The following is a 13,959-nucleotide window of genomic DNA, read 5'->3' on the forward strand; positions in this document are numbered from 1 at the left end:
GTTAACATCTTACATTAGCTCTCAAACGGAAGAGATTAATTTCTGCATCTCACGAATATTTGACAGAACCTTAAAGACAAGGGGAAGGAGGGGTCTGGAATCTGGAGACCCACGCTAACCAAACGCTGTGGCCCTGGCTAGGTCCTCTCAGCTCACCTGGAAAAAGGACGAGGAGGGCTGGGACTCAAGTTAAGGGACACTGATGCCCACTGAGTCTTGGCAAGAAGTACAAAGGGCTGCTGTGAGCATTGGGGGTGTCCACATGGACATGGTCAAGATGACAGATGCGAACCCTTGGGCCAGCAACGGCAGCTATTAGCATCTGCTAAGTGTGCACTGCGTCCCAGGTGTTCTACGGGCACCACCAGGAGAGCGGCTTAGAGATGCAGACACCCCAGACCCTGAACCAGAACCAGCACTTAACAGAGGCCCCAGGGCTGCAGGAAGCACACTGAAGGTGGAGAAGCTTTTCTTGGGATGTGTTCACCCATTGAATTGTCACAAGGACCCTGGGAGGTAATGTCGATACCATCTCCCCACCTTATAGGGGTGGCAGGTGAGGCAGCTTACCCAAGGTCCCAGCACGAGTTAAGGGCGAAGCCAGGCCTCGGATCAGACGTATTATTACCCTAGAGCCCGTGTTAACGTCCACAACGACGTGTCTCAAATTTGAACCCCATACATCCTCCCCACCCCTCCTGAAGGAAAAACACTCCTTAGCCCCCCCTAGTATCTAATTATAAATAGGTACAGACAAAACTGTGAATAAACTCCTTATGCTTTTCTTTCTTATAGAACTTTAAACAAAACAAAAACAAATGTGCAAATTAAACACAAAACTTTATAACTCATACATTTCAAATGCAGAGCATGTTAATTAGCAAGGGGTGACTGCTCAGCTGACAGGCGTCGGGTCCTGGGGCTCCTTCAAATTCAAAACCATGTCAATCCCCCGCAGCCAGGCAGGGCTGGGCGGAGCACCACTGTTATCTCCTAGAATCACCGCAAGGCCCTGCGGGGGTGGGTGTGGACAGAGCCCTTATCACCACTGGCCTGCCCTAGGCCCTAACGTACTCCTCCTATCTGAGTGTCACACCTCATCACACTTCCCAGCCAGCCGTGCTGCTGGGAGCTGAAACCACCGGCCTGGCTGGCCGTTCAGATGGCAGAGAGGAGCTCAGTGGTTTTAAGATCGTCATTAAAATGCAAAAGCAAAAACACGTCTGTAGAGAACTTGCAGGTCACGGGGCTGTAGTTTCAGACCCTCTAAGCTCTGAGCTGTTTTCCCTCTCGGGGACCCTGGGGGTAAGAAGCTAATTGTGTAGGTCATTCTTGAAGGGAATCAGCTTCTACAGTCTCGTTGGGGCAACTGTTAAATGACTAGTTTAGGTTTTTTTTAAGTGCGGGTAAAAATGATTTCCAAGCCGTCCTTGGTCCTCTCTTATAAACAATACCCGTCATCCCAGAGCAGCCCATTGGTTGAAAGATACGCCAAGAAGGAACAGCTTCTGGGCAGAAATTTCACCGCTTTTTAAATAAAACCACGGTAAGGACAAAGACAACAAGGAAAGGTGACACTTTAAAACAACTACTACTCCCAGGGTGATTAATTATCATGACCACCAGTTCAGATGAATCACTGGCTATGGCTGAATGATTGCTGTGTTTCACCGCCTTTGTCCCCCACACACTCACCTGTGCAAACAACCTTCTCCGTAGGTCTTTACAGCCCCGCCTTGTCATCCAGGCTCCTGGCTGGTGCTGGTCTGGGGCATGTGTGTGCACGTGTGTGCTTTACATTTACAAGCTTAGTGGTTTCAGGAAGCTCTCAACGTCCTTCTCTGCACTTAGACAACTTAACCCTCTGCCACTGAAAACCACGGCACACGGGAGGCAGTTTCTGTGGATCTCACGATGAAGCACACGACCAATTAGCGGCTCTTTCCTCCTGGGTGAAGTGATTCAGTGTGTGACAAGAGGACACCGGACTTCACTTCTCGCACACTGCTCGATCCAACCCACCTCTGTGAGCTCACCTTATCCCTCCCAATTGGAAGGGGCATCGCTGTGTAGAGATTCTTCCTTCCATCAAACACTGGTTTCCGATCCCCAAAGATCTGTGTTTTAAAGTGCTGAACCATATGTTCCACTATTTCCCTGAAACAAGACAGAATTCGAGCAAAACATCAATAAAATCAGGGAAATGGCACACAAGGACGACATTCTTCTGACCCTGGTTTTTAAGCAATTTTATAAGCCCTGTGGCTCCTTTTAAAAACGTGACTTTCAACTTCCTTCTATAAGAAATCAAACTAGAACCTTCCGTGGGTTTACGCTCACTCATTTAGTGACTCAAGCCTGGGAGAAGCCCCTCCCCGCCCAGCACTGTGCACGCTGCATCCACGGAAGACTAGCGGACGCGGCTCCTGCTCCGGAAGCTGCTGGACTAGCTGCCACGTGTGACGTGCACACAGAGCGCCCCCCGCCCCGCCGACACCGCGGGCTGGCTCGGCCGGGGCCTCGGGCTCCTGCGGTTCGCTGTACAGCTCGCCCTGGGTACCACTGCCCTTCCAGTCTGGGCTCCGGCACGAAGACCCTGAATGTGCAGTGCAGGTTTGCTACTGTAAGCGACGAAGATTCTGGGGCGTGAACGGGAGCGGCAGGGACCCGGCGAGCACGAAGCAGCTGTTCTACTGTGGGGCTCTGAGGACCGAGGAGACCAGTGGCCCTACCTCGCCCCGTTTTGCCTATCTGTCCACGACTCAGCAGAGAAACGCACCGCGATGACCAGGGACAGCTCAGCTCTCCTGCGGGCCCCAAGGCCCAGGGAAGCGCCAGGCCCACCGACCACCCTCTGTGCACTTCTCTGCTCCAGGGGAGCCCCACCTGGAACACCTCTGTCAGCATGTTACATTAACTCACCCGGCTCTGATAAAGTACAGATAGGAAAAGCTGTGATGCCTGCCTGGTCCCCAAAGGTCCTCGTAAGGGAAACATGCAAAGGATTGATAGCAAACAGACTGTTAGAGGCTCAAAATCTCAGTCATTATCAGCAAACAGCAGCTCATGGGATGTGGTAAAGAAGGAGATGGATTCTGACAGCAGGGAAAGGGGAGGTGGGCAGAGGAGGGGGAGGCACGTCTGAGCTCAGGCTTGTTGCCGTAAGGGTATTTCTGTGGGACACAGCCTTGGTCATCTTTCAGGACGCAAGAACCAGAAATTCATTCCATTCTTTTCCTTGAATGAGAAAAGCGGGCCTAAGAAGGGTTTGCTTATTCAAACTGGCTTTGCCCAGCTGACTTTCAACTGTGCTAGTTGCAGGAGGTGGGTCTCCGGGGATCCAGCCAATCCTGCCCCAAACACCCACTGCTTGGGGAGTCCCTGGGACAGATGGAGCCTCTGCTTTGCTGGCTTCACCAAGAAGGCACCAGGCCTCTGACACCAACTGGGAGATCACAGCCCTAGCAGGACAAGGACAGCCCTAGCTGTCCTCGAGGACAGCTAGTGCAGCTCTGACCTGCATCCCCACCACCCCTGACCAGTAGCCAGGGTGCAATCTCACCTGCTGCTGCACACACTACTCTGGGCCACCCAAGACAAGGTGGCCCCTTCCTCCACGCTGTCTCCAGACCACTCCCCCCCAAGCTTCAAGGACCCCATCTTCTTGGTCAAGACTTCACGGTCAACTCAAGGTCCAGATGGCTCTACTGGGGAGTCCTGCCCACATTCAAAGAACAAATTCGCCCACTGAATTCAAATTTATCATGAACAGAATTAGGAGGGCACACGCCCCAACTCATTTTATGAAGCTAGAAAAACTTTTATCTCAAAACACAACAAGGTGATCGTGGGACAATCTCACTTATAAACACAGATGCAGAACAAAGTAAGAGAAAGCCCCGCCCTCCACTGCTCCTATCTCCCCCAGGATTGGAGGAGATCAGCCAAACCAATGCGGTCCTTCCTGAAGGGACCAGGAAAGTACATTACAACGAGAAATGGACTTCCCACAGTGAAGTGTGTAGGTAATAAGGGACAGGGGACAACTTGTTCCAAGTGGCATACACAACTCTTTTATTTGGGAGTTGGAAACACCATAAAAAACAAAACAACCAACTGATATACCATATTCACGGACAGGAATATTCAATTCTGCAAACAAGTTCATTCCTCAATCCCAATGAAAATCCAGAGGGGTTAATTTTTATCTGATGGGATTTAATAAACTAATTCTAAAATGTATTTGGAAATAACAAAGGATAAAGGCTGGTAAGCACACTCTTGAAAAGGTACCTGGTGGACGTAAAAGCTACCATGACAGAGACAGTGTGGTGCTGGAGGAACAGACAAGCAGAACTCAGGAAAGAATCGAGGGCCCAGAAAAAGACCCACGGACATATAGACGTTCCATTTATGACAGAAGGAGGAGAAGAGAGAGGACAAAGAAAACTTCTCAATACCTTGTGCTGAGGGCAACTAGGTGTCTAGTATTCAAAGCAATAAATGGAGCCCACACAACACAAAACGTTTATCTACAGTAACACGTCCTGTTCTCAGCTGAATTCAACTGTTGGCATGATGACTCCACTTACACACCAAACTATGGGTGGGAGTCACGTCTTACCCAGGAACATCCAGCACCTGGCAGTTTGGCACACCAGGCGCTCAGTAAATATTTGTTCAAAGAAGGAGGCTGTTCAGTCATTACCTCTGGAGTCACCCTGATGGTCTACGAAGCAATCCTGCTCAGGTGACTAATGGTACACAACCCTGACCACCACATGGACCAAGAGAAAGCATCCTCATTACCCACACGATGTCCCTGTGCCTCGATGGCCCACTTGATCACCTTGTATCATCTTTTGCAAAACATAAGTAGGGATCATTGCTTAATTTTTATGACCTGATAGCAACTAATTCTAAAATGTGAAGGTCCCTTCTCTCTATCAGCCCAGACTGACTCCCAGAGGCTGGCCAGTGCCTTCCTATCCTTCTCTCTGTTTTAACTGTGGTAAAATACAGATAACATAAAATTTGTCATCAGTCATTTTTACATGTACAGTTCAGGGGCATCAAGTACATCCATATTGTTGTACAATCATTACCACCATCCATGCCCAGAACTACTTCTTATTCCCCAAGAGAAGCTCTGTTCCCATTAAACGGTAACTCTCCCCAACCCCCCACCCCTTTCCAGGCCCAAGGACTTTTTTGGACCAGATTCTCCCCAGTGACTGCTGAGATATGTCTGAGCAGAACCACCTGGGCACATGTCATTCCTCAAGTCCCTGTGTTTAGTTCTTTCTTCATATCAAGTTTGACCACTGGAAAGCAAAGTTCCTGTACTACATCAGTTTGGCTCCCTGGACAAACACCTTTACTGAACCTAATTCTCAAGCTATGATCCTGACCTCACTCAAAAGGCACGGGCCCCCAGATACTATCTGTACACGTTCTAGAGACTCATTACGTGCTCGGTATCTTACAGAATGATCCACATATTAAAACGTAGAGTGAAGATGACAATGGCAAACATGTTGGCACCTACTCTCTGCCAGGCTGCACATGGAACAACTCATTCAGTCCTCACAGTAACCTAGGAGGTCAACACCACCTCTATTTTACACACAAGGACACAGAGGCACAAGCCACACACTGCAGAGTGTCAGTGGCCAGATGTGAAACTGCCTCGTGGTTAACAGGACATGCCTGCTAATCCAGAGAGGCTGAAACGCTCCCTGGCAGCTTGTCTGCCTTGTTACCAAAATTCTGAGAAGTTTCCTCTTTTTTTTTTTTTTTTTTTTTTTGCGGTACGTGGGCCTCTCACTGCTGTGGCCTCTCCCGCTGCGGAGCACAGGCTCCGGACGCGCAGGCTCAGCGGCCATGGCTCACGGGCCCAGCTGCTCCGCGGCATGTGGGATCTTCCCGGACCAGGGCACGAACCCGTGTCTCCTGCATCAGCAGGCGGACTCTCAACCACTGCGCCACCAGGGAAGCCCAGAAGTTTCCTCTTTTTAAAAAATGCTTTCTTGTAATTTAAAAAACCCCAACAGACAGAAGTCCAAGACCAAATGACTTCACAGATGAATTCTACCAAACATTTAAAGAAAAGTTAAACCTATTCTTTTCAAACTATTCCAGAAAATTGAAGAGGAAGAAGTGCTTTCTGAACTCATCTGATGAGGCCAGCATCACCATGATACCAAAACCAGACAAAGACACCACAAAAAACAGAAAATTACAGGCCGATATCTGATAAACATAGATGCAAAAATCCTCAACAAGATGTAAGCAAATCAAATTCAGTAATACATTAGAAAGATCATACACCATAAAGTGGGATTTGTATCGGAGATGCAAGCATGTTTCGATATCTGCAAATCAAACAATGTGATATACCATATTGATGAACTGAAGAATAAAAATCATCATTGGGCTTCCCTGGTGGTGTAGTGGTTGAGAGTCCGCCTGCCAATGCAGGGGACACGGGTTCGTGCCCCGGTCCGGGAGGATCCCGCATGCCGCGGAGCGGCTGGGCCCGTGAGCCACGGCCGCTGAACTTGCGCGTCCGGAGCCTGTGCTCCGCAATGGGAGAGGCCACAACAGTGAGAGGCCTGCATACCGCAAAAAAAAAATAATAAATTAAAATAAATAAATAAATAAAAATCATCATTACCTCAATAAATGTAGAAAAAGCATTTGATAAAATTCAACATCTATTTATGATTAAAAACTCTCAACAAAGTGGGTATAGAGGAAACATACCTCAACATGACAAAGGCCATAATATGACAAACGGCCAACATCACACTCAATGGTGAACAGCTGAAAGCATTTCCTCTGAGAAGAGAAACAAGAAGACAAGGATGTCCACTCCTGCCACTCTGATACAACATAGTTTTGGAAGTCCCAGCCACAGCAATCAGATAAGAAAAAGAAACAAAAGGAATGCAAATTGGAAAGGAAGAAGTAAAACTGTCACTGTTTGCAGATGACATGACACTATATATAGAAAATCTGAATGATGCCACCAAAAACCTATTAGAACTAATACATGAATTAGGTAAAGGGGCAGGATACAAAATTAATATACAGAAATCTATTACATTTCTATGTACTAATAACGAACTATCACAAAGAGAAATTAAGGAAACAATCCCATCAAAAAGAGTAAAATACCTAGGAATAAATCTTACCAAGGAGGTAAAAGACCTGTACTCAGAAAACTATAAGACACTGATGAAAGAAACTGAAGACAACACAAACAAGTGGAAAGACACATTCATGGATTGGAAGAATTAATATTGTTAAAATGACCATACTACCCAAGGCACTCTACAGATTCAGTGCAGTCCCTATCAAAAAACCAATGGCATTTTTCAGAGAACTAGAATAAATAACTCTAAAATTTATATGAAAATGCAAAAGACCCCAAACAGTCAAAACAGTCGAAACAATCTTAAGAACAAAGCTGGAGGTATCATGTGCCCTGATTTCTAACTATACTACAAAGCTACAGTAATCAAAACAGTATGGTATGGGCACAAAAACAGACACACAGATCAGTGGAACAGAATAGAGCCCAGAAATAAACCCAACTTACACGATCAATTAATCTATGACAAGGGAGGCAAGAATATACAGTGGGGAAAAGACAGCCTCTTCAATAAATGGTGTTAGGAAAACTGGACAGCTACATGTAAAATAATCAAACTGGACTACTTTTTTTTTACAAGAATACACTCAAAATGGATTAAAAACTTATATTTAAGACCTGAAACCGTAAAACTCCCAGAAGAAAACACAGGCAGTATGCTCTCTGACATAATCTTAGCAGTATTTTTTTTGGATCTGTCTCCTTAAGCAAGGGAAACAAAAGCAAAAATAAACAAATGGGACTACTTCCAACTAAAAAACTTCTCACAGCAAAGGAAACTATCAACAAAATGAAAAGGCCACCTACTGAATAGGAGAAGGTATTTGCAAACAATATATCTGATAAAGGGTTAACATCCAAAATATACAAAGAACTCATACAACTCAACATCAAAAAACCAAACAACCTGATTAAAAACAGGCAGAGCACCTGAGCAGACACTTTTCCAAAGAAGATATACAGACGGCCAGACACATGAAAAGATGCTCAACATCACTAATCATCGGGGAAATGCAAAACAAAACAATGAGATATAAGCTCACGCCTATCAGAATGGCTGACAACAAATAAAAAGTGTTGGCAAGGATGTAGAAAAAAGGGAGTCCTTGTGCCCTGCTGGGGGGAATGTAAATTGGTGCAGCCACTATGGAAAACAGTATGGAGGTTCCTCAAAAAGTTAAAAACTACCATACAATCTAACAATTCCACTTCTGGATATTTTTCTGAAAAAACAAAAACACTAATTAGATATACAATATAAAAGGTACGTGCACCCCTATGTTAATGGCAGCATTATTTACAATAGCCAAGATATGGAAGCAAACTAAGTGTCCACTAATAGATGAATGGATAAAGATGTAATGTGTGTGTGTGTGTGTGTGTGTATGTATATATACACACACACACACACACACACACACACACACATACATACACTGGAGTATTACTCAACCATAAGAATGAACAAAATTTTGCCATTTTCAACAACATGGATGGACCTAGAAGGTATTATGCTAAGTGAAAGAAGTCAGACAAAGACAAATACTGTATGATTTCACTTAACAAGTGAAAAAACATAACAAAACAGAAAGAGACTCTAATAGACATAGAGAACAAACAGGTGGTTGCAGGGGGTGATGAGTGAAATAGGTGAGGGAGATTAAGAGGTATACAAACTTCCAGTTATAAAATAAATAAGTCACTAAACATTTTTTAATGTATTCTTTTGGTAATTTCTAATTACACAGATTTTTTCATTAATACATTCTCACTGTAAATTTCAAACACGGATAATGCTCCAAGTCCGCCTAGACCACCTCTTTATTTCAATTCTCTTCTCAGAAGCAACCTTATTATTTTTAAACCTATGCATTTATATAAATACATAGGTACATAAAAAAAATACAGTGTATTATTTTTTAAACACACATGGTTCTGGAGCTTGCTGTTTTTCCAGGATGTGTGTTTAACACCTTTCCTTGTCACTATATACAAAGTGGCATCAAGTCTAGAAATAGAAATGTTATTGTATCATGTACTGTAGTGTAATATTAACAAATCACATAGTTGTCTATGTTTCCAGACGTGGTATTCATACTGTGAAGCTCCATTTCATTGCTGTCCATCGTTTCACAGTACTCCGCAGTATGTTTACTTAATCATCCCCATTGGTTGATACCGAAATGACTTCTTTTCTCTCTCGCTTTTCGCCATTACAATATTAGACATCCTTGTACATATCTCTCTTTGGGATGAACACTTAGAGGTAGAATCGGTGGGTCAAAGGTATATGGGGTATTATTTTTATTTACATATATACACAAAACCACCTTCTGAAAAGTCTGGACCAACGTACATTTCCTCCAGTGGACAGTACCCATAAGCAGCAGGCTGCACATGACGCAGTCATGCTGCCCTGCCCGGCTCTTCCCGAGCACCGCGTGAGCACCTGAGCAGGGCTCTCCTAGGGCCACTTGACAGAGCGCAGGAGGAACAAGAGGGAAAGTGCAGACGAAAGGTCAGGAGCACACCTCCCTCCTTCCAGTAGCCCATCCCGCGCTTCCGAGCACGGCACCACTACTTCTGACCTGTTGGCAAGGTTTCCTAGCGCTGGCTGTAAGGCCCGCACAGCCTAGACTAGCTCTGGGCCCTGGCTGTTGTGTGTGACCAGCTGCAGCCGCGATGATACTGGAGGCATCCTGAGAAGAGGGACCTTGCCTTACACTGAACCCCTCCCACAGAGGCCGCTCAGAAGGGTGATCGAGACTAAGGGCACAGCGGGCCGGGATGCACAGTGACTCATCAGAACGTCTGTAGATGGCATTTTCCTCTCAGTCTTGAATGAAGCCTCAGGGTTGAATTTATTGAATATCTACCATGTGCCCTGCACAAGGTTTTGGGAGCTCAGAATTAAGGCACTGCTCTAACAGAGGCTGCAGTGTGGAAGCAGACGGGGTGCCGAGGACTGTCTGGACAGGGTCAGTGCCAGGGGACAGTCTGCGGCCGGAGCTGCCTGCTCTTCCACCTCCCCTTCCCCTCCGCGTCCCCTCTTCCAGCGCTGCCCCGATACTGTCAGTCACTGCTCTGACTCTCCCTTCCCAACTAGGGACAGGAACCATGTCTACCTTGGCCCCCACCGTCCGCCCGCCGGCACAGTGCCTATCACACAGCGGAGGTTTCATAAATGTCGGCCGGTTGGTAGTGTGGCTGCCGAGAGGGACTAAGTCAAGGTTTTAGCACGTGGGTTTTGCCAGCACAAAAACCTTACTTCCAACGTTTTTCTAAGCTATTATGAATGATTATAATTTTGAGATTGGACCTTAGGCCAAAGTCCATCAGAATTAAGAGTAAAATGAAGAACCCTGAAGGTTCACACGTTTAACTAAGCAGCAACTCTCAGGTTGGCTCAAAACCCAGGGGAGCAGCATGGCATGCCAGTCTGCGGGCTGGCCTTGCCACAAAATGCAGCTCAACACCCTTAAATATTTAAGGGCTGTTTTTTTTCTTTATATGATGTTCAGCTTGGTGTGGGCTAACCTTGGTTTTTTTTCTAGAAATATGAAAATTTAGTTAAAGTGGGATGAAGTCTTTTCCCATGAATGTGTCCGCTTACCTCATTATGGCCTATGCTTCTCACTCTATTTCTCTCTCTCAAACAATTCCTTTGCCTACCTATGCTATTTTACTTTCTTGGAAAGGTTTAAATAGAGTATAAAATTAGCCTGGCACTTCAGGTAACTTGAAGATAACTTACTCTTCTGGCTGCCTTTCATGTCCCACCCCCCCCCTTTTAATATACATACCCTTGCAGATTTTGTAACAACCAAATAAAATTCTAGCAATAAATTGGAAAAAAGTGCAGCTCAAGACCCATCTTTGCTACTTTCTGTTTCATGAGGCAATTTCTAAACACTGGGTAACTTTAGAACCTTACAGTCATAACTACAACTGTGGGACTGTGGGAATACAGTCAGGTAAAAACATCGCATTTTAGTCACCATCAGCCTTTTCCTGTTGCCAGATGACAAAGCCTTAGTCATGCCTATTCTCATAAAAGAAGCTCCTTGTACACCGTGGTTGATGGCATCATAAGAGCCCAGTGCCACCACGCCAATCAAAAGCCCAGAAAACGTGCTTTTTCATGCCTTCATTCCAGCTCTAAGAATATATCCAAATCACAGATCCTCACAGGATTTTATCCTAAGGAAACTCAAAATCAAACAAGCCCATTCATTGAGCGTCTCACAGCATATAAGGCATATTAAAAGATCTCAGAAGACCTTTAGTAAATAAAGCTGTTTAAACCAGTTGTGCCCAAAGTTTTGGTTCACAAACACATTTTTTAGTAACCACATATTTAAAGGACCTCATATAACTGTCAAGTATTGTTTCTTTGGAGACATGTCTTTTGGGGATAAATACTCAGAAGTAGAATTGGTGGGTCAAAGGGTATATACTATTTTTATTTTAACATATACACCAAGCCACCTTCTAAAAAGTCTGGACATGGGCTTCCCTGGTGGCGCAGTGGTTGGGAGTCTGCCTGCCGATGCAGGGGACACGGGTTCGTGCCCCGGTCTGGGAAGATCCCACATGTCGCGGAGCGGCTGGGCCCGTGAGCCATGGCCGCTGAGCCTGCACTCTGCAATGGGAGAGGCCACAACAGTGAGAGGCCCACGTACTGCAAACAAACAAACAAATAAATAAATAAAGTAAGGAAGGAAGGAAGGAAGGAAGTCTGGACCAATGTATACTGGCCACACTGAGTGAATCCAACTGTTCAGTTTTACAAATAAGGGAAATGAATCCCCAAACATTCTTTCTCATACAAAGACTGTGATCAGGAAAAAATTTACAGCAAAGAGCACTTTATAGGGCACCAGCACAAACTGGGTAACCAATCTGACTTATTATCAAACTGCAACTCAGAACTCTGTTTCTGACCATGACAAAGTAAGTAGACTTCTCCTCCTGCCCTAAAAAACTAAACAAACTAGAGAAAACCTGAGAGCTGTTTTTGACATTGAAAACAGGCAGCTTAGGACTGTGACTACCGAGGGAAGGAAAACGAACATCCACTCTGCTGGGAACAATTTCCAAATCAGAAAATGGAGGAGGAGCATAAGAGAGCAGCAGTCTTGTTGTGCTGCAGAGATGGGGGCAGAAGAGGCAGGAATCTGTGGGGGAGGGTACCAGAGAAGACAGCAAAAGCCAGACTCCCTCAACATAACATACATAACGTTCAACAAACAAACAATTCACTATGCACGTGAATAAGCAAGGAAAGGTGACATGTAATCTAAGGGAAAACCTGCCAATAGAAACAGACCCTGAAATGACCCATCTGTTATAATTAGCAGACACGGGCTGCTATCATAAATATGCTATTACTATAAATACATTCAAAGTCATCAAGCAAAAAGATGGCAGCTATGAATGAACAGATGAGAAATCTCAGCAGAAATGTAAACTATGAAAAAGAACCAAATGCCAATTCTAGAAAAAGTACACCATATAAATGAAAAAAATTTTTGGATGGTTACCACAGAATATTGGATATTACCAAAAAAAGGTGGGGGGGGAGATAAAGTGATCTTAAAGAGAGACCAATAAAGATTACCCAAACTGAGAAAAGAGGGAGAACTTTTTTTTTTTTAAATCACAGTCACAAGACAATATCAAATGGTCTAACATACACATAACTGCAATCCTGGAAGTAGAGAAGGGAATGGGACAGGAAAGAAATGTAAAGAAATGACTGCCAGTATTTCACCCAAATAACATGAAAGACATAAACATTAAGGATCCCAAGAAGGAAAAATACAAAGACAACTCCACCTAGGCGTATCATTGTCAAACTGGTGAAAAGCAAAATTAAGTAGAAAGTATTTGAAAGAAAAAAGACAGATACGGGAGAACTACAAACAACAACAACAAAAAACAGATTTCATCAGAAACAATGAGGATTAAAAGACGATGTAATAACACCTTTAAGTTGCTAGGGAAAAAACTGTCAATTTAAAATTCTACATCCAGCAAAAATCTTTCAAAAATGAGGAGAAAATAAACATATTTGCAGATTTTAAAAAATGGTGGGAGAATTCATCAATGGCAGGTTTGTACAATGAGAAAGGATAAAAGATATTCTTCAGGCTGAGGGGGAAATGATGCCAGGTATAAACACTGATCAACAGAAAGAAATAAAGAGAACTAGATATGGTTAATATGTGGGTAAATAGACTATTTTCTTAATTTCTTTAAAATAACAACATTGTACCATGGGGTTTATAACATATGTAGGAGTAAAACACATGACAACAGTAGCAAAAGGAATTATACTAAAACTATAACTGTTCAAAAACAAAATTGACAAGTATTTTTGTAACCTTCAGGAAGTCAAAGGTTTCTTAGAACACACAATATAATAACCCCTTCCAGGGACTTCTCTGGTGGCGCAGTGGTTAAGAATCCGCCTGCCAATGCGGGAGACACAGGTTCGAGACCTGTTCCGGGAAGATCCCACATGCCGTGGAGCATCTAAGCCTGCGCGCCACAACTACTGAGCCTACGCTCTAGAGCCCGTGAACCATAACTACTGAAGCCCACGTGCCACAACTACCCGAAGCCCGCGTGCCTACAGCCCGTGCTCTGCAACAAGAGAAGCCACCGCAATGAGAAGCCCGCGCACAGCGAGGAAGAGTAGCCCCCTCTCGCCGCAACTAGAGAAAGCCCGCACGCAGCAACAAAGACCCAATGTAGCCAAAAATAAATAAATAAACAAACAAATTAAAGAGAAGAGAGAA

At 44.6% G+C, this 13,959-nt stretch overlaps 1 protein-coding gene across 1 annotated transcript in view; it reads right to left on the reverse strand.

The window, feature by feature from the left end:
• AGO2 (argonaute RISC catalytic component 2) overlaps window positions 1–13,959 on the reverse strand; it is a 96,618-nt gene that overhangs the window by 30,426 nt on the left and 52,233 nt on the right. The window contains exon 3 of the mRNA XM_079722416.1: window positions 2,037–2,157. Coding sequence (XP_079578542.1) covers window positions 2,037–2,157 — 121 coding nt within the window. The remainder of the gene's footprint in view (window positions 1–2,036; window positions 2,158–13,959) is intronic.

The sequence above is a fragment of the Hyperoodon ampullatus genome (genome assembly GCF_949752795.1).
Source record: "Hyperoodon ampullatus genome assembly, chromosome: 17".
NCBI classification, from domain to species: Eukaryota; Metazoa; Chordata; class Mammalia; order Artiodactyla; family Ziphiidae; genus Hyperoodon; species Hyperoodon ampullatus.